General features: G+C 36.3%; 1 protein-coding gene across 2 annotated transcripts in view; it reads right to left on the minus strand.

Moving 5' to 3' along the window:
- The window catches only part of SYT1 (synaptotagmin 1), a 111,376-nt gene extending 90,753 nt beyond the window's left edge, over nt 1-20,623 (minus strand). For both annotated transcript variants that reach the window (XM_032221550.1, XM_032221549.1), the window contains exon 1: nt 20,452-20,623. In XM_032221550.1, coding sequence (XP_032077441.1) covers nt 20,452-20,623 — 172 coding nt within the window. The remainder of the gene's footprint in view (nt 1-20,451) is intronic.
- Nucleotides 20,624-22,490: the final 1,867 nt, after the last annotated feature.

Consider the following 22,490-nt stretch of genomic DNA (forward strand, 5'->3'; position numbering starts at 1 on the left):
TGGTCAGAGACATATGGGCTTTATAGAGCCAGGGTATTCCATTGTGGTGCTCTTAGTGGCTGGCTTTCCTCAGGGATAATTGCTTTCCACATGAAGCACAAAATTAATGTCTTGAATACTTGTGTGGATTCATTTACAGGAAGGAAGTACTAGTACAGAGGCTAATTTTGGGTTCTGCTTCATTTCTCATACTGCTGAGTAGGGGGTTATAGGATGTGCTTCTCTCTCTAAAGCTATACCAGAAGTTCAAATCTGAAGGACAGGAAAGATAAGAAGTTAGGTTAGGATATTTTGGAAAGGACAGGATAGGATATTTTGAACAGTCCAAAAAAGTTGGATTGGCCTCCACAGAGCAATTGAAATCCTCAGTGTCATCCCTAAACCAAAATACAATTATATCAGCTTGACAACATACTTAAATATATCCTTTCCTATTGCATCCAAGGGAAAGATTTTTAACAAATGAAAAAGGGCAGAAAAACATTCACATTTCTTCAACTTCATTTCTGTCCTGCTGGGCTTCAGCCATTAAGACATCAGAACAGTTGAGTGCTTTGATGCTGAAGCACTCCAATTTCAGCCTAGGACTGTTGATTGTTTTGCTTCAGCCTATTTCCACATTAATTTGCTAAACCTTTTAAAAATATCAACAGAAAAATTTATAGAGTTTCAGGCATGTATCTGCATTTTGAATACACATTTACTCTCCCACATTTGCAACCAAAATGAGTAGTTTTGTGGCATACTAACCCCAAACATATATTTTATGTATAGTTGTCCTTAACCACATTTGAATGCATGAGAAGGTTATTGAACTATTAAATTATAAAATATACAGATTTTAGTATAAGAATTCTTCTTGGTTTGAACATCATTCAGGAAACATGAAATTTGCAAATGATTTCAACCCTTTATCATTATAATTATATAATTATACAACAAGGCTTCTGGTGCTGTAGTGCCAAACTGTCTCATTTAAATATCTAAGTCAAATTCTACATAATTGTGTTGGAAACAATCAGCAGCTATTAAAATGTAATTTACCAGAAAAACAGTTTTTCCCCTATATAGGAAAGGCAATGAAATGTTGAACTCTTTCTTGAAGATTTAGAATACAAAGATATGTGCATGTTGGATATAAAGGTTTTGAATATAATGATCAGATTATTATATTCAGCCAAAATTTGGGAGAAAAAGCAAAATCAGATTTAGGAACGTGCAAATATCATTTTTAAATGGGCCACATCATTTGTTCTTCATAGATTTGAGACAACCATTTAGCTGAAATGGTATAGAGTTTCTTGATATAGAGTGTGGGGTTTAAATAGAAGACCTCCAAGGTTCCTCCCAATTCTGTTATTCTGTTATTATGATCAGAATTTAGGATCTGTCTGTCATTCACAATGGCCGGTCAGTTGCATTTGGATAGATCACAATTATGGGTAAAAGAATGGTTTTCCACCTCTACTACTGTACTGCAGCTGCTGGCACTTTAAGTACATTACATGTTAAGAGGATCCAAAGTAGCATCCCTCTTATTTAATGTTGAGAATTGTGATTTGGAGAAGGCATGGTTTAATTTGACTGAGATTTAGAGGCAAATTTACCTAAATCACTTCAGTTTAATTTAAAAATATTTTGATAATATGTCGGAAGTGGGAGATAACAAAATGACTAGCAAATCATTAAGAGAATATTAACATTGCCAGGTTTGGCTCTATACATACAATTCCCAGTATATTTTTCATATATTCCCCAGCTCCTTGAAAATAGATGTCACATGGACGAGAGTAGAATATCATATCAGATTCTATACTATCCAGCAAATAGCTTATTCAAAGGTTTTGCTGAACCAGTACTGACAAAACCTTACCAGATTTTTCAAACTGTTTTCCATGGAATTCTCAAGTTCTGACAGGAAAAAAATGCAGCCAATTTTCTACTACTAGAACTGTGATTTCACAAGTTGTGTATATAATAATGATGATGAATCATCAACAAAGTAGCAATAATGGTTCATTAGAAGATCTGCAAGAAATATCATTTGTCTTCAAGCAAGAACTGATGAGATCACATATTAGAAAAAAAAATAATAGAAAATGAAGAAGCTAAATTGCTCTGGGACTTTAGAATTCAAACAGGCAGGCTCTTGCCACATGATACCCCTGACTTAACAACTGTCCAAAAGAAAGACAAAAAACTTTGCAAATTTGCAGATGACACCAAGCTGGCAGGAATAGTCAACACTCCAGAAGATAGGCTTAAGATACAGAAGGATCTTGACAAACTTGAACATTGGGCACTATCTAATAAAATGGAATTCAATGGGGAAAAGAGTAAGATTCTAGATTTAGGCAAGAAAAAGGAAATGCACAGGTTCAGTATAGGTGGTACCTTACTAAATAGTAGTAACTGTGAAAGGGATCTTGGAGTCCTAGTGGACAACCATTTAAATATGAGCCAGCAGTGTGCAGCAGTTGCCAAAAAAGCCAACACAGTTCTAGGCTGCATAAACAGAGGGATAGAATCAAGATCATGTGAAGTGTTAATACCACTTTATAATGCCTTGGTAAGGCCACACTTGGAATACTGCATTCAGTTTTGGTCGCCACAATGTAAAAAAGATGTGGAGACTCTAGAAAGAGTGCAGAGAAGAGCAACAAAGATGATTAGGGGACTGGAGCCTAAATAATATGAAGAACGGTTGTAGGAACTGGGTATATCTAGTTTAATGAAAAGAAGGACTAGGGGAGACATGATAGCCATGTTCCAATATCTCAGGGGTTGCCACAAAGAAGTGGGAGTCAAACTATTCTCCAAGAGACCTGAAGGTAGAACCAGAAGCAATGGGTGGAAACTAAACAAGGAGAGAAGCAACTTAGAACTGAGGAGAAATTTCCTGACAGTTAGAACAATTAATCAGTGGAACAGCTTGCTGCCAAAAGTTGTGAATGGATGGAAGTCTTTGGAAGATGTTAGATAGCCATTTGTCTGAAACGGTATAGGGTTTCCTGCCTAGGCAAGCTCCCTTCCAACTCTGCTATTGTATTGTATTGTAACTCTGAATAGTGGATGTGGCAATACCTAGACACAGTAGAATAGAATAGAAAAAACTGGAGAAGATAACAAAATACAAAGATCTGCAAATAGAAATAGAATGACTGTGGTGAAAGAAAACAATAGTAATAGGCACCTTGGATCAATCCCAAACAACTGCAGTACCACTTGAACACCATCGACATTGATCGAATTACCACCAGTCATTTGCAAAAGACAGACTTTGGACAGCTTACATCATGTGGCAATACCTTTAACACCATCAAAGCTCCCTCTGAGGAGCTTTACCTTGTAGTGGTGGAGGGGCTTGTATGCTCTAATGATCCTAATGGCTGTGCTGAACAGGTGCAACCATATCAGACAGGTCTCAGTTGAAGGGCCAGACAAAATTTGCTCCACAACCCATTCAAATATGGTGAATACAAAAAAAAAATAATGAAATTTATGCTGGTTGAACCATCGCCTGGATTAACAAGGGTTACGTTGGATGCTATGACTCCTGGGCATTCTGCGTAAAATGAGCTACAGGGCTCAGCTCCCTCTGCTAGGCAACCAGGGCATGGAGCTGTCAAGCTACTGGAAGAAAAAGTGAAAAAGCGAAAAATCTGGACTAGGGAAGAAAACATCTCTATTATCAAAGCTTACTATCAGTCTGAGCCAGCAAAACGTGGATTTCAAAAATGAATGTATCAGATTTGGAAGGTGAACCACATGGATTGTAATATCAGTGAACAAAGGCTAATGAACCAATGACATGTAATTCTAAGCCACAAATTTTTCACTACAGCAGAATTAATAGGAATTGAAGAGAAAGCAACTAATGGTCTGAGTATGCCAACAAAGAAGAGTAACATCAAGAATGATCTGCAAACTCAAAAGCAAACTGAGGAAGAAAGTGAGGAAGAGGATGCTGAAATGGATGAAGATAAAGAACAAGGAAACACCAAAGAACAAACACCAACAGATATTGCTCAATAAGCTAAGAAAATAAAGCATCAAATGGAAGATGCCAAAATAACACGTTTGCCAAAGCTGAATCAAGTGAACCGGAAAGAATTGAGAAAGGTACTAAAAAAGGTCAATGAGGCTGTGCAAACCATTCAAACCACTAAATTAGCTGAAACAAACCAGCTGAAGTATGCAGCAGCCTTCATAACTACCAAAGAATTGGGTTTGAAAATACAAAAGAACCAAAGAGGCAAGAAGAGGAAGCCTAAATGGAAAATTCAGTTGGAATTGAAGATCAAAAAATTTTGTGGAGACTTGAGCAACTTGAAGAACCTAAGGCAAGGTCAGCTAAAGAACAAGCATGTCAAAAGCAGCCTGGAAGCAAGATATGATTTGAAGAATAAAGAGATTGCGATAGTAATTAAAGAGTTGAAGCAGAGGGTTGTTGCCGTTGCTGAAAAGATTAAAAAATATGAAAACCGAGTAACTCAATTCAAGGAAAACTCACAGTTCAGAGCAAATCAGCACCAGTTTTATAAGAGCTTAGAAAGTGGAGATGGAGTAACAACAAATGAAACGCCTAATAAAGAGAAAGCTCTGAAATTCTGGAAGAATTTGTGGGAAAACAACAAGAAGCACAACAGAAATGCAAAATGGATCAAACAGATTGAGGATTCTATTAAAGTGCATAAAATGGAAGATGTGAAAATAACAAAAGAAATGGTGCAAAGACAGTCAAGAACTGGAGTGCACCTGGACCAGATGAATTACATGGCTTCTGGTTAAAGGCACCTACAAGTTTGCACAAAAGATTGGCAGCCCAAATGAACCAGATGAATGGATGAATGAAAATGATGACTGGAAGAACATTTTTGATCCAAAAAAATAAAGAAAAAGGAAAAGATCCTGGAAACTATAGGCCAGTCACCTGTTTGCCAACAACATACAAGCTCCTTACTGGTATCATTGCAAACCAAATTTATGGATACTTGGAAAAAAATAACTTGCACAGAACAGAAAGGATGCTGCAAAAATTCAACTGCTGATTGACAAACTAATCCTAAAGAATTCAAAGAAAAGACGAACCAACCTGTTCATGGCTTGGATAGACTATAAGAAAGCATTTGATTCAGTTCCCCATAGCTGGATCAAGAAATGCCTGAAAATCTTTGGCATCAGCAGCAATATACAAAAATTCATGGAAACTTCAATGAACCTCTGGAAAACGAAGCTTATAGCTAATGAAGTAGTACTGGATGAAGTTGAAATTAAACGAGGTATTTTCCAGGGCGATTCCCTTTCACCCCTACTTTTTATACTCTCAATGCTACCACTGACAATCATTTTGAAGAAGTTGAACTATGGATACGAACTTGCAAAGAAAGGACTGAAAATTTCGCACTTGGTGTACATGGATGATTTAAAGCTGTTTGGTAAAACAAAAGCTGAACTGAATTTATTAATTGAAAGCACAAAAGAATTTAGCCATGACATTGGTATGCAGCTTGGAATTGACAAATGTGCAACAATGGCAACCAAAGCAGGCAAGATCATAGAAGATGATGGAATAGAACTTGAGAATGAAGAAATGATAAAGGCAGTAAAACCAGAAGAAGGCTACAAGTACTTGGGAATTTTAGAGGCCTCTGACTTAATGCATAAAAAAGTCAAGGAATTAACTTCAGCCAAGTACATTTGATGAATTCGCAAGATATTGAAGTCCAAATTGAGTGAAGGAAACATTATAAAAGCCTTAAATACCTGGGCTATACCTGTGATTCGATACTCTGCAGGAATAATTGACTGGACCCAGATGGAGTTGGACAATTTAGACAGAAAAACAAGGAAGCTTATGACAATGAATCATGCTTTGCACCCTAAAAGTGATGTTGACCGATTATATCTAGCAAGAGCAGAGGGTGAGCGAGGACTCCTACAAGTAAAACAGACTGTGGAAGAAGAAAACCACAGTTTGAATGATTACATCCAGAAAAGTGAAGAACCAATGATTAAGGAAGTAAATAAAGGAGGCCTTTTAAAGACAACTTAGTCAAAAGCTGAATATAAGAAAGAAGTAATTGAGAAGTGAGCTGAAAATTGGAAAAACAAAGCTATGCATAGCCAATACTTAAAAAGTATTGAAGGCAAAGCTGACCAAAAGCTAACTTGAAACTGGTTAATATCAGGAGCACTGAAAAAAGAAACAGAAGGCTTTATTTTGGCAGCTCAAGAACAAGCCTAAGCCACAAACTGCATGAAGGCAAAAATTCAACATGTTACCACCAACAGCAAATGTCGCCTCTGTAATGAGAAATCCTCCGCGAGCTGCACTGGCTACCTGTTGATCTCCGTGTGCGCTTCAAGGTGCTTCTTACCACCTATAAAGCCCTCCATGGTAGTGGATCTGGGTACTTGGGAGACCGCCTCCTGCCGATTACCTCCTCGAGACCGATTAGATCTCATAGATTAGGCCTCCTCCGAGTGCCATCTGCCAGCCAGTGCCGGCTGGCTACTACGCGGAGGAGAGCCTTTTCAGTGGCAGCTCCGACCCTCTGGAACGAGCTCCCCGTGGGGATTCGTACCCTCACCACCCTTCAGACCTTCCGCGCAGCCCTCAAGAACTGGCTATCCTGCCAGGCCTGGGGGTAGAGATTTGATCTGCCCCTACCCGAATGTTGGATGAATGTTGTTTACTTTTTAATTATATGCTATGTTATATGTTATTGTCTGTATCCCCCTCCCTATGAGTTGTTAGCCGCCCTGAGTCCCCTTAGGGAAAAGGGCGGCCTATAAATAAACCTATTCAATTCAATTCAATTCGGCTGTGACCAGGGGGGCATTTGCCCAGGTTCGCCTGGTCCGTCAGTTGCGGCCCTACCTAAACCGGGAGGCCCTCACAACAGTCACTCGAGCCCTTGTGATCTCTAGGCTGGAATACTGCAATGGGCTCTACATGGGGTTGCCCCTAAAGTGCATCCGGCGACTGCAGTTAGTCCAGAATGCAGCCGCCCGAGTGATAGTGGGCGCACCGCGGTTCGCCCATGTTACACCCATCCTCCACGAGCTGCACTGGCTACCTGTCGATCTCCGGGTGTGCTTCAGGGTATTGATGACCACCTTTAAAGCACTCCATGGTAGTGGATCTGGGTACTTGAGAGACCGCCTTCTGCCGATCACCTCCCTTCGACCGATTAGATCGCACAGACTAGGCCTCCTCCGCACTCCATCTGCCAGTCAATGTCGACTGGCGACTACACGGAGGAGAGCCTTTTCTGTTGCAGCTCCGACCCTGTGGAACGACCTCCCCGTTGAGATCCGCACCCTCACCACCATCCAGACCTTCCGCACAGCCCTCAAGACCTGGCTCTCCCATCAGGTCTGGGGATAGGTTCCCAATTTACCCGCCCGAGTGTTGACTGTTGAATGCAAGTTGTGTTTTTATTATTTTCTTTCTTTTGCTCACATATTGTTTGTCTTTGATCGTACACCCCCCTCCCTTTGATTGTAAGCCGCCCTGAGTCCCCTCAGGGAAAAGGGCGGCCTATAAATCTCAATAAAATGACAAATGACAAATTCAAAGACGAGACAGTCGACCACTTGATCAGTGGGTGCAGCAAAATTTCACAAACTGACTACCTAGAACGCCATGACCGCATTGCTAAGATCACTCACTGGAAATTGTGCCAAAAGTTTGGATTTGAGTACAGCAAAAACCACTGGGAACATCAGGTTCAGAAGGTTTTAGAGAATGAGAAAGTCAAGATCTTGTGGGACTTCAAAATTCAGACTGACAGGCACTTGGCCCACAACACACCTGACATAACAATACTTGAAAAGAAAAAAGTATGGTTCATTGACATTGCAATACCTGGAGATGCACGAATTGAAGATAAACAGCAAGAAAAAATCACAAAGTACCGGGACTTGCAAATTGAGGTTGAGCGACTGTGGAAGAAGAAATCGTGTGTTGTCCTGATTGTAATTGGAGTCCTTGGAGCAAACCCAAAGGGCTACCTTGCTATTTGGAAAATTTAAATTTATCAGACTTGAACATTCTGATTCTACAAAAAACCACCCTACTTGGAACAGCTTATATCCTCTGATGTTACCTTAACAGTTCCTAGATCCTTGGTTAGAACTCAAGCTGTTGAGCTTCCAACCAGCCCCAAAGGCTTTGAATCTCACCAAAGATTAACCACATATTAACAACAACAACAACAACAACAACAATAATAGGCACAAGAATTCATACCAGTCAAAATCTGTGTCCATGTTTGAAGTGCTGAGCATAACTTGTAACTATATGAAGTGAGCATAACTATATATTCTATATTTTAATTTTTACTTTCAATCCCCTTCCTATATTTTCAAGTATGGATGTCTTTTTTTACAATCATTACACATGTATCATTATTATTGTTAAATTTATTTGCTGCCGATCCCATAGTTTGAGGCAACTGAACGGTTTATAATGTAATAAAGATATATAATATCCAGACAATTATGAAAATATAAAACAGATTAAGATTACAAAAAATTAAAACAAACTGATTATTTAAGAATTATGTAAAACAAATTAAAATGTAAGATATAATGACTTCAAAATCCTCACTATGTTGCTGCCAACTCAGATCCCAGTAATATACATTACATGGAATCTGAGTTTGCAGCATTTTATGAGGATTTGACATTTCATATGTGAAGTTTTTTGGGAGGGAGTTGTGCCGCAGTAAATTTCTTTCTTCTTGGTTGTGCAAAATATCAATTTTAAGATCCATTCATCCAGTCTGAAAATATAATTTTGATATTGGTTTAACATATGTTGCAAATAAAGTTAAAATGATTTATCTGTAGTTCTAAATTAAAACAATCTGGATAATGTCAACATATTAAAGTATGTTATTTTGAAAAATAAATAGATATCTCATTTTGAATTAAACTAATATTTTTTAATTATATAAAGCTTTAAAATTGCATGTAAGAATTGATAAATAAGATTTTTTTGACAAACTTTTTAATGATTTTCACTTTAATCTCTACAATTATCCATTGGTTAATGTTATTTTTTGCTATTTATCAAAATCTATTTAAGCTATTTGATAAAGCTAACTTATAAAGCTGTATGTACTCCTTATATCCTATATAGATCTCCTATAGATCCAGAGCAAGCAAAACAATCTAGTGGTAGCATGTACAACATTCATGATATAACTAAATGCACTAAGATCAAAATACCCAGAATCATGGATCTCATCAACCTTTACCTCACCACTACTTATATTTTCATGGACAAATGTACCAATAAATCAGAAAAATACCCACAGGATCACAACTCTTAGGATTCAGGATAAACTGTAATCCAGCATTTAAAAACAATGGCATTCCCATACATATAACCAAAAGTAAGGATCTGGTATGTAGATGAAACCTTCATCAGAATAGAAAAGGGACAAAAAGAGACAACATATAAAGCAACCAACATCTTCAAAGGAATAAAACTGACAAGAGAAAAAGAAAACAACATGCTATCCTTCCTGGATATCCTCATCACCAGAGGAAGCAATGGCAAATTAAAAAACACAAATCTCCCACAATAAAACCATTGTCAGAAAAAGACAAACCACTGATATATTTTTACCAGAAAAACACATTGCTGAAGGCATGAAATTACTAGTAGGTAGGCTCAATTAAAAAAAGATATTTCTTTGGACTAAGAAAAAACTTTGCATTTTAATGGATTAATCAACTACTTCCTAATACGCAATTATTAACTATGGTACTTTCATAAATAATTTTGATCAACTGTACTCCTATACATCAGAATGCAGATTGTTTAATCATGTAACACATGGATTGAGATGGTACAAGAACTTTTAGTTATACATAATAAAGTCATAAGCCATTCAATTCAATCATCAAAAATGCCATGGAGTCATTTCACAAGTTTAGCATCAGTTATAATGCTCATAGTTCCAGAACCAACTACCATTAAAGTAAATGGAAAGACTGTTAATTGCTTCTGTAGGAGTTGGATCTGTCTGTTTAGGGATCTGGCAAAGTTCCAGTCACAGCATTAATCCTTCCTGCTGTTTCAAATGGAAAAACTTTAAACAGAACACAAAATAATTAAATCAGAGCAGAACAATATTGAATGTAACAATTTGTTAAGACTGCCCCTCTGGCATCAGCATATAAAGGATGTTCTGATAATCAGACAGAGGTATTGCGAGGCTACAGTTCAGCTGAAGAGGATGGCAGATCCTGTTCCATAGTCAACTTTTAAGGCAGCCTGCCTTCAACTTTACCCTTCTCCTCAATCCCAATTTGTCAGAAAATACCACCCAGATTATTTCCCAATCCCATCTGTTAACATTTGGTATTTTGGCTTTTTCTACCTCTAACATGGTTTAAATTACTAGTAGTGTACCAGACAAAATGAATCTATTTTCAGGCAAAAGGAAAATAGAATTCCAACCTCAATCTTTATATAATGTCAGTCCTGTTTTTGCATTTTCTGGCAGTGGAAAAGGGGAGTGACTGGATTGCTAGTAGAGGAAGGAAAAATGGATAGGTAACAAGAATGTTATCAGTAAACAAAAGATTATGGTGTCAATACTGATATTTTTTTTCTTAATTTGACTGCATCTAACTGGAGATGAGTACAGTCCTTTAGTAGGCTTGTGACCAAAAAAATAAGTCATCTTGGTGCTTTGGCTATGGAATTCCTTCCACAGGAAAAGATGATGATTCTTTTGTGTTTCTAAATATGGAAAATTCCAAGATACAAAGAAGAACAGAGTGACTCTCTCCCATCACTGTCCTTTGAAGGGGGAAATCCAGTGTCTTCTATAGAGATTTGCTCAAGTCTGCTCAGTTTTAGAAAATTAAAGTTTTACAGTTCTTCACCAACAACTGTTTTTCCTAGCAATGCTGGTAGATATGTTCAATTTAAGTAGGCATTCAAATAAGAACATTAGAAATGTAAATGTCATGGCCCTTTCAAAGATTTTTTTAAAATTCTTTTAAAAACAAGAAGCTGATAATGTGAATATTGAAAGGTTGAATAGAAAAGGAAAATACAGGAGGAAAATTATTTCTCTGATATGATAAACAAATTAATAAGGATTCAAAGAATTCACACAATGTGTAATTATGTCAATTATGTTGGATGCTAGGGTTTTCTTAAAAATTAAGTTACACATGTGAATAATCACTACTGTTTCTGTGGCATATTTCAAGTGTTGCAGCTATATTGGTTTGAGCAAATGTAGACAACTTTTGTCATTGAAAACTACGAGACTATAGTTCTCATTTTCTGATCATTGACCATTCTGGTTGCAGCAGATGGAATTGGGAGCAATTCTATAAACCTTCTAGAAGCTATGCATGCCTTTTTTTTCACAAAATATTTTTTGCTCATTTTTGCCCCCTCCCAGCCCCTCTACAAGCCTCCTAAAAGTTATACATGGCCTTTTTTTGACAAACAACAGGCCAATTTTTGTGAAAAACAGGCCATTTTCGGGAGGTCTGCAGAGTGCAAAAAACTTTTTTTAAAAAAATTTGCCTCTTCAAAATCTTGGTGCATCTTATACTCCGGTGTGTCTTATACTCCGAAAAATATGGTACATAAGCTGTAAAATCAGCTTACGTTCTGCCTTTTCTCTGAAGCCATTGAAAATATATGTGTGTGTGTGTGTGTGTGTGTGTGTTATATTTGTGCTGATAAATAAATAAATCAGCACAAATATAACACAAATATAACAAAGGCAACAGTAAAAATATTGGGTTTCTGTCGTGATGGACTCTTGTGACGAGCCGATTGACAGATAATGGAAGCTGTTAGCTTCCTCCCATAATTGGGGCATACCAGGGGTTGTGACACTAAATACATACATACGTACATACATACATACATACATACATATGTTGTATTTGTGCAAAGACAACAGTAAAAATATTGGGTTTCTGTCTGGATGGTCTCTTGTGACGAGCCGATGGACAGAGAATGGAAGCAGTGAACTTCCTCCCATATTTGGGCATACCAGGGGTTGTGATTTTAAATATATATATATATATATATATATATATATATATATATATATATATATATATATATATATATATATATATATATATATATATTTTCTGAGGTTTTCGCGGGTGTTAGTATGTAGGTCTCTAGTTGTTCGGGTTTTCTTCCGCGTAGAATTGGAGATGTCTTGGCGACGTTTCGACGAAGTCTCATTCGTCATCTTCAGGCGGCTTCAGACTACTTCAGGTTTGGTGTTTCCAGGAGTATTGCACACTAGGCATATTAGGCAATATAGCCCAGGTTCAAATCCCAGTAAAGGTATGGCTAGCTGATGAGAGCTAAATAGCTTGAAATAGATCTACACTAGTCTCCCTTTATTTATTTATCAGCACAAATAAAAAAACACAAATATAACAAAGGCAACAGTAAAAATATTGGGTTTCTGTCGTGATGGACTCTTGTGACGAGCCGAAGGACAGATGATGGAAGCAGTTAGCTTCCTCCCATAATTGGGGCTTACCAGGGGTTGTAAAAAATCTAATATATATATATATATATATATATATATATATATATATATATATGTGTGTGTGTGTGTGTGTGTGTGTGTGTGTGTGTGTGTGTGTGTATGTATGTATGTATGTATGTATGTATGTATGTTATATTTGTGCTGATAAATAAATAAAGGGAGACAAATATAACACAAATATAACACAAATATAACAAAGGAAACAGTAAAAATATTGGGTTTCTGTCGTGATGGACTCTTGTGACGAGCCGATTGACAGATAATGGAAGCAGTTAGCTTCCTCCCATAATTGGGGCATACCAGGGGTTGTGACTTTATAAATAAATAAATAAATATATATATATATATATATATATATATATATATATATATATATATATATATATATACACACACACACACACACACACATACATACATACATACATACATATATACATACATATATACATACACACACACACACTTATTTGTAAGTTGTAAATAGCTATTAAAATGTAATCTATTGTTTACTATAATACTAGAACAAGCATCTTGTATATACCATTCTTTGAAAATAATGAATGAGAAATATTCAAAAATACATTAGAATACAAGATTTTTAGAAAGCTCTTCTTAACATTAATAAAATGTTAAGAGGAAGAATGAAACAGAAAAGAAGAAATTGCATTCACATTAAAAATATATTTGAAACACACAACGGTCCATGTTTCAGGACATTTGTGCATAATAACATGACTTATACAGATAAGGATCTTGCAGTTTCACTATTAAAGAGCTTGGCTGTAGCACAAAATAGTAATATCTTAACCAAATTCAGCTTTCCAATAAACTAATGAAATACATTGTCACAGTCCCGCAGCTGCAAATTTAATTCTCTATGCAATTTAGTAACTTATCACATTCATAATACCGCAAAATACCAGACACTGTCTATAATCATGTTCTGTAATAATTACAGTGAAGCACAGGGAAGGTCTTGAGCATCTCAGGGGAACTTTATTAAAATCCTATCAAAAGTAAAATAAGTGATTTACTATTATTTTTTCAGAAAGTGACATTAGATTCCAATAAAGGTACTGCCATTATTTTGCTTTCAAATTGGTTCAGAAATAAAGATAGACTGATTACAGGAATAATATTTTCGCTTTCACCAGTTGCAAAGTACTATACACGTGATTCTTTAATTTTCTTTTAATCATTTTTTTACTTTAAATATATTATTAATTGATTATTATATTGCCCTTTTGATTATCCATACAACTATCTGTCCCTGCGCTAGCACTTGGATTGTGTAACACTATTATTTCTTGACTTATGACCACAATTGGGACTAGAATTTCTGTTGCTAAGCGATGCAGTCATTTTATGACCTTTTTTAAACTACAGTTGTTAAGTGAATGTGGATTGCTAAGTGAATCCAGCCTTTCCCATTGACTTTGCTTGTTGGAAACGTGCTGAGAAGTTGCAAATAGCAATCATTTATTCTTGGGATGCTGCAATTATCATAAATATCTCTGGTTGTCAAGTTTCCAAACTTTGATCATGTGACTGAGGGAATGCTTTGGTGGTCAGAATGGCAAAGACCGGTCAGCCTCATTGTAACTTTGAACTATCATAATAGTCGTAAATCAAGGATTATTTGTAGATTGAATGAATGAACATAAACACCCCCCACCCATATATATCATCTATATCTATATCTTTATCTATATATCATCTCTCTCTCTCACACACACACACACAAACACATACACGGAACCCTATGGCAAATCCTTCTTAAAAGTAGGTGTGATGCCTACAGCAGAATCTGTGCCTAAATGGAACATGCTTAGGATAGAATATGTTGTACTGTTTAAAAGCTTTAGACTTGTGAAAAAGCATTAGAAACTAGTGTTGAGAAGTATTCAAACAATTGTGTCCTTAAGTGAAAAAGTAAAGCCCTGAGATTAAAAAAATAAGTGGAACTATAGTTAAAACAAGTTTACATCAACTCAGGTTACTACAGTTCTCCAAGTATTTCTGTCCTTGCAAATTACTCCTGCTTTTACTTCATATATAATTGTGTTATGCATTGTGCTTTGTTCTTTAAATTTCCTATCTGTCCATTTTTGGGAACCTCTTCAATTTCACCCAACCATAACTTTCTAACTCTTTTCCTTCCTCTTGCCCCATTCATTTTTCCTTCATATGTTTGGTTTCTGGTTCATCCTCTCTATATAAACAAAACATGTCAACATTTTTTTATACTGGTCTAGGACTAAAACTCATGAAGAGGGTCCTATTTTTTTAGCCTTTGCCTTTAATTACTTTTCCAAACTGGCTTATGAATGAGTTACTTCTATTCAGTTCTCCTACTATCATTTTAAGAGAGGGGTGTGTGTGTGTGTATGTGTGTGTGTGTGTGTGTGCATGCTTGCTTGCTGCTTGTTCTTTCTTTCTTTCTTTCTTTCTTTCTTTCTTTCTTTCTTTCTTTTTCTTTCTTTCTTTTCTGAATTTTGTAAATTATCTAGTCACATTTCTACAGCTTTTTTGCAAGATTTTGGCAGTGGTTTGCTATTGCCTGCTTCCAAAGACTGAGAGTTATTTGCCCAAAGTTAGCCGTATAGCTTCATGCCTAAGATAGGACTAGAACTCACAGTCTCCTCCAAGGCTGTTCACTTTAGCATACACAATTTTTAAATTAACAAACTTTCTTTTTCACATTTGTAATTTGACGACCTGTAGTCTTCATTTGCATGTTAAACAAGCTAATCCATAAAGAAGGCATCCAAATTTCAGTTCCATTTGCTAGAAGTTCTTTATTTGACTTCTCACAATAGAAGAGAACCAATTTACCTGGTGTTTGGAAAAATGGCAAATTCAGATTAAATAGTTAAAAAAAAGACAGAGCAACTCAATTGCTAGATTAGATGTCTTCTCCAACAAAAGATGTAGGTGTTTTATCAGGCGTTTGTCAAGAAATTATTAGAGGAGGATGAAGAAGAAAGTTTGAAGCCTAGACATAGCAAATAACCTTTCACCTTGAGTTTATGTCAGATGAATGGCATCCTTGAGTTCTAAAGAAATGTGTTGATGATCTCTCTGAATTATTAATATTTATTTATGTAATCTCTTTGAGAAATCTTGGGGAGCTGTTGTGTTTATCTTTTAAAAGGTGAAACACAACGTTCAGGAGAAACTATAGCTCACTCAGTGTCTTTTTTCAGATTAAACTATTCCATTTTTGATTGGGTAAATTCTTTAGTAGATTGTGGGAATGCTGAATACTGTATATAGGATTTCTGCATCTGACTGCAGTTCTTCATAATATTCTGATCAGTAAGCAGCTTAAATATGACTGGATGCCACAAGATTCAACCTTTAACCTTTTTATTAATGACTTAAACAAAAGGATGGAACAAATGCTTATCTAAGATGGCACAGAATTGGATGGGACAGCTAGTATTCTAGAAGATGAAAATAAAACTCAAATGTAATCACATATATATTAGAGCAGTGTTCTCAATCTTGGCAACTTTAGGATATGTGGGCTTTAACTTTAACTCCCCTGGTAGCTTGGAGAATGAAATCTAACAGAAAAAAAGAAAAGCTAATCAGAAACCAAATATATGAAGAATGAAGAATGCATGCTTCATCTTGGTAATAATGTATTTTGAAAAGATCTTAGAATAATAGTTGATTACAACTTGAGTTTCAATCAGCAATGTGCTGTGTATAGAAAAAAGAAGAAATACAGTATACAGTACAAATTACCCAGAATAATAGTTCCATTTTATTCTGTGTTGATCAAGCTCTATCTTGGACGTTGTATCCAACTCAAAGCACCCCACTTTGAGAATGTTCAGAAAAGCAATGAAAATTGATTGAAACTATGAAGAGAAAATGAAGAAGCAGGGTATCTTTAACCTTGAAAAGAACACCAAGAGAGAACATAATAGCACTCTATTGTTCCAGAATGCAGGACTTGGAAAAATGGATTTTTGTTACAGGAAGACTGATTCTGATTGAATGTTAGAGTAGAAAAAGTATTAGAAAAACTAAAAGCAGCTTGACAATGGAACAAATTACGCAGGGAGGCAATGGACTGTCCTTCATTGGATATACTGAAATATAGGCTAGATAGCCATTTATATCGGGATTCTTTAATTTGGATTCCTGCATTTTTCAGAGTTGATGTTGTAAAGAATCTATTGTCTCATGATTTTATGAGACAGTAAGAGGACAGACCAAAGGCACAGAAAATATTATGGGAAATCCCTTACCCGTGTTTTCCTGAAAATAAGGCTGGGTCTTATTTTCTTTTGGACCTCATAATAAGCACTAGGGCTTATTTCAGGGGATGTTTCCAAAATTCTTTCTTTCTAGTTGCTTTGTGATTTATAAAATATAAAACTAATCTGTTTTCTCATTTTCCTATTCCATGTAGCTAGCAAATGTTGAAGATCAGATGAGAATAATGAGAGCCTCCATTGTTATGTTCCCAAGAAGAATCTTTAAAAAAAGGTTTAAAAAAACCTTCTGTAGTTTATGGCAGAACATGGTCTAGTCTTAAAATGGCAGTCATACAAACATAACTGGTCCATTCTCTAGCTATGAAAACTTAATAGAAATTGTCTGACCAATTTTTTAATGGATGCAGCTGTTTACTTTCTTGTGAAGATTTTCATTTCAGTGAAAAAGTTCAGTTCCCCCAGTAGGGTGGAAATGGAGATTTTGCAATATCCTTCCCCCAGGAGGGGGGAGGGAATGGGGATTTTGCAATATTGTTCCCCAGCCATGCCCACCAAGCCATGCTTACCAAGCCACACCACACCCACCAAGCTATGCCCACAGAACTGGTAGTAAAAAAAAATTGAATCTCACCACTGCTCTGGACATTAAAAAAGTAGCAACAGCATTGTTTTTATAGCTTGAAAGACTATAGAAATAACTATACTTGGCTACAATGCAATCAACGATACAATAATTAGACTTTGGGTATTAACCCTTTAATGTGATGACCATTCAGGTTTATGCTCCAATCCCTGATGCAGAAGAAAAAGAGATTGCTCATTTTAGTTCAAGTTCAATTTGAAATCCATAGAACATACAAACAAATTGTGCTACTTGTGACTGGAGCCTGGAATGCTGAAGTTGGAAACATTAAATATAAAAATGTAGTTGCATTGTATGGCTTGGGAAACCAAAATGAATCTGGAGAACAACATATCAATTTCTGCCACTCCAAAGATTTTGCCACAGCTAACTCTGTCTTCAAACAACCAAAATAATGGATTTACCGGGTGTATACATAGGGATAAAATTGACTGTACAATAGCTAAAAGGAGATGGTAGAGCTCAATTATAGCATCAAAGACATGATCAGGGACTAATTATGGAACAAATCATGAACTGCTGATCATATGCAAGTGCCAAGTCAAAGCATAAGAATAAGAAGGAAGTATTGATGAGTAAAAAGAAACAGGACTTCAGAATTGGTATTCAATCTGCTTTAAATGCTGTTTCCTTCCATCAAAAACAGGTTCAGTGATGGAGCCTCTTAGCTATCATTGGTGGCATCAGTGGCAAGGAACCGTAATACTACAGTTAATAGAGCAGGCACAATTCTTTCTGAGCTGAGATTTGGCAATACTTTTCACATATTTTTAATATGTGTTTTAACTACTTTAATATATTCTGGTTGTGACTACCCTTGAAAAACCCCTGGAAGTTACAGTTCATGAATATGAGGCAATTAGTTTGATAACTGAAAAACAGCAAGAGCAAGAGCATTTAGACTTACTTAAATGCTTAGTATATACTGCTTCATAGTGCTTTACAGCATTCTCTGAGTGGTTTACAAAGTCAGCATATTGTCCCAACAATCTGTGTCCTCATTTTACAGACTTTGGAAAGATGGAAGGCTGAGTCAACCTTGAGCCAGTTGGGATCGAACTCCTGGCAGTGGAATGCAGAGCACCAAACTGCAAATATCAAATGTATGGTATATGCTGAAACATCTGTACAGTGTTTTAGTTGCTTACTGGAGGCATTTACCTGGTCTAAATGTTTAGGATTTGGCAACTGAGGGAATGGCTTTATTATTCAAGCCTATCCACACATTACAATTATCAGGATAATTTTTTGAAGGTACACTAATTATTGTGGGCTTAATGAAATGGCATGTGAAAGAATGTTTTTCTTTGTATTACTTACAGGCTACAGAATCCACTGTTACAGTTGCTGCATTTGCCATCAAGTTTAATTGTTAATCAGCTTTACCATATTAATTTACATTTTAACATCTGGGATATTTTTGTTCTTTAATTTATTAGCTGCTCTCAGTACTCATTTGCATGAAAGGACAGTAAAAATAGAATAAGGGAGAAATAGTCAAACTGAACTTCTGGTAACTACAGGGACACTTCCATTTACTTTTCTTGCAACAGTGTTGAAATGCTTTAACGCTGCCTTCTTTAGCAATGTTTTTGAATCCCAATTTAGCCTACTGTGTTGTGATGTTTTGGCCATTTTCCCATTCATGCAACAACCAAGTGTGAAGTTTATTAAAAGATATTTTGGGCCAATGGTTTCAAATCTACTGAATTTCTACAGCTGTATGTATTTTGTATTATTTTGTATCGCAACCTTTCTCCAGAAGATCTAGATCAATATATAATATTTCCTCTTCCATTTTTTCCTGTAACAATTCTGTGAAAAATTCTGTGAAGATTGAGAAAGAGTGACTGATCCAATGTTACCCAGTGAAATTCCCACGGCCAAGACTGATCTTGATTCGGAATCTCATAGAACTTGGTCCAAAACCCCACCCCACATTTGCCAATACTTGATGAAAGAATAGTCCTGGATAAAACTTCCTTTTGTTTCCTAACATTTTTTCAAGTACAGTGTCTACTTTTTTTAAATCAACCAACCTGATCTATTGGTTACAACAGGAAATGGACCAACCAGCATGTCACCCGAGCCTTATGTCATGGGCTAACTTTAAAACACACAATATAATTTAATCTAATATTTCTATCACACTTTCTATGCTATTGTTGTGGCCTGCCAGTGGGCAGCGGAGCTGGCAGCAGATTCGGACAGTGAGGAGTTTGGGGAGGAACATGGGCCAGTCCTGGAGTCTGGGGAAGGCTCTGATGAGGGCTCTGTGTCGGAGGCAGAGAGGGGGCCAAAGTCATATGCCAGTTATTAGCTGCCTTCAGAGTCAGACATCAGTGAGGCAAATGAACAGCTGGAGCTTGTTCCCAGTGTGTGCATGCACAGAGTTTCCAAACGAAGGGAACAGCTAAAGACTTGGGAGTAAGGCAACAGGTGGACAATGAATGTCCCCACCCAGAGGAAATAAAAGCAGACGGAAAGGGGAGTGGAGTTTGCAGGAGACAATTCATTCGCATCTACAGTCTTGGCCTGTGACTCTCTGAGACTCCTTGCCGAGTTTTGCAGATACTGTATCAGCCTGGCAGCTATAGATGCCTACTTTTAAAAAAAAAATGATAGATGAGGTTTGGGGGGGGGGAATAATAACATATACTATTCAATTATTTTCTGCCATTGCTACATAAACAATTAGGATTCTTTTAAATAAGATTTGTTGAATAATAACCAATATTGCACATAATACCATGCCAGAATGGATCTATTTATATTTAGTCCAAAAGAAAATGCCATAGAGTTAAATTTAGGCATGAGCCAGTCATAAAGTTAAGTTTCTTTTACTTTCATTGTGCTTTTGGATTTTGACTGTATTAGATTCTGAAATTATCCCTTATTTTCAGGCTTGGATTCCCATTCATGTCACATTTCTCTGGTGCAATTAGTAAATGTCAAGTTTTAAAGATTATTGTTACAGAGCCATAACAGCAATAGCAAGTTTACTTACATGGAATTTTGGTTAGTTCATTCATAAATTTCTCCTTTAACTTGGAAAATGCATCTTCTTTTCCTTTTCCTCCTCCGGGTATCACTGGTTCTGTGGCATTATTTGCTATTGCAGTAGCAACAGTGGTACCTGGTAGTGCTGCTAGTGCCTGGTGTTGACTTTCTTTTGCCATTTTAGTCCCAGGGGAACTGAGATTGAAAACAAAGCAAAGAGAAAAATGTTCAAAAGGTTAAACTTCATCGTAGGTCAATAGCAAACTAGAGATCAGTAACCTCAATTGGTGCACCTGCTTCCTGGATAAATATCACTTCATTAATACATTGCTTCATGTTGGCTCATATAATATTTATTAAACTATTGGAGAGAAAAAGATTCTTTCAGAAGGTAAAAACTGCTTATACTTATGTCTGTCTCCTGGGTCCAAAACAGTTATTTCTGTTGGATACCTCAATATGGGCTTAGCATCTGTTGTTTAAACTTTGGATTCTGCCCTTTTATTTTGAATAGATAAGTAAACTGACAGCAGTTCTATATATACAAACATTTCAGTGCATTTGCATAATTATTTGTACTTGTCTGTTGGATTGAAAATTTTCACAGCACCATTAGAAATGAAAATCGAAAGCAATTACACCAGCATAATTAAAGCATCTCTAAGCTCTCTTGAACTCTTTAACCAACATACTCTCTACTTAAGCAGAACTGGATTTACTTTAAAAAATTGTTCCATCTTACTTTTGAGTTATATTTATTGAAAGCAAATGTTTCCCACTGACATTTGATTCTAACAATATTCAGTTAAATTATTGACCTTCCTCACTGTTAATAGTGTTAAAATCACTGCATCTGTGGTTGTTTAACTTATCCAAATTAGAACTCCAAGCTGTTGAAATAAATTCATAGCTACATTAATGTACTTTTGACTTAATGCTTTTTTCTTGGGCTTTGGGGAAATATCTTTACACAGACTTAGCATAAAACAATGTAAGTTTATGTGGCCTATATAACAATCATCTTGAATACTACTTAGGGATACCTCAACATTTGTTTTAGGAGACTGTTTCAGCCTTGGGCTGCCTCTTAAATAATGTTGCTTTGAGGTCTAATTCCTATCTTCTCTATTTCAGAAAACTATAGAGAAAATGGATTCCAGAGATAAGGATGATTTTGCTCTGGGTATAAAATTATTTGTACTTTTCCAAAGCTTATAGCTTCCCACTGGGAAATGAATTATTAAAAACCCAATAACTAAAGTTGAATAAAATAAGTCATCTCAAACAGAGGGTGCAGTAAACAAAAAAAGACAACAACAAAAACAAATATTTTTTTAAAAAAATATCACAAATGTTGCACAGTCTAACATATTTTGATCATCCAAGCATTTCCTTAAATACTACTGGAACTGTTCAAATGGAAAACAGAATCAAATGATAAATGTTATTTTCAAACTGAAGTCACTATTTTCATGCTTATAGCTCATTTAAAAATAAACACTGTACAGCCAATTATTTCTAATGTATTTAAAAATGCTAGATGGTAGATTGAAAAAAGTAAAAACTGCAATTGGAAAAAAAAATACTAATAACAAAGTTTTTGTTACTTTGTTTTAATGAATTTCTGTTGATGGGTAACTTTTTCTTTTTTCACTGGTGCATCTTTGCATGCTGTGTTTCCTGGAAGATCTGCTCTTCCCACTTTTCTTTGATTTGCTTATTGTACAGGCATCACTACCAATAAAGGAGAATATTTGTAGCTCAGGGTTGAAATGCTTTATGGGCTGTAACCAGGGGTGGGTTCCGGCAGGCACTACTGCCAGTTAGTTCATGGGTGCGCTTGATGTGCGCTACGCACACATGTGCAGTACAATAAAAATGTTCTGCTCAAGTGCAGAAGCAAAAAACAAGATGGCAGAGCCTATGGCAGCACCCGGAGAACTAGTTTGGGGGTGTGGCAGGCCTGGGTTGTGCCAGTTCCAGCAACTTAGGCCGCCAAACCACTACCGGATCAGCCGAATCGGGCCGAACCGGTAGGAACCCACC

This window comes from Thamnophis elegans, chromosome 7, assembly GCF_009769535.1.
Source record: "Thamnophis elegans isolate rThaEle1 chromosome 7, rThaEle1.pri, whole genome shotgun sequence".
NCBI lineage: Eukaryota > Metazoa > Chordata > Lepidosauria > Squamata > Colubridae > Thamnophis > Thamnophis elegans.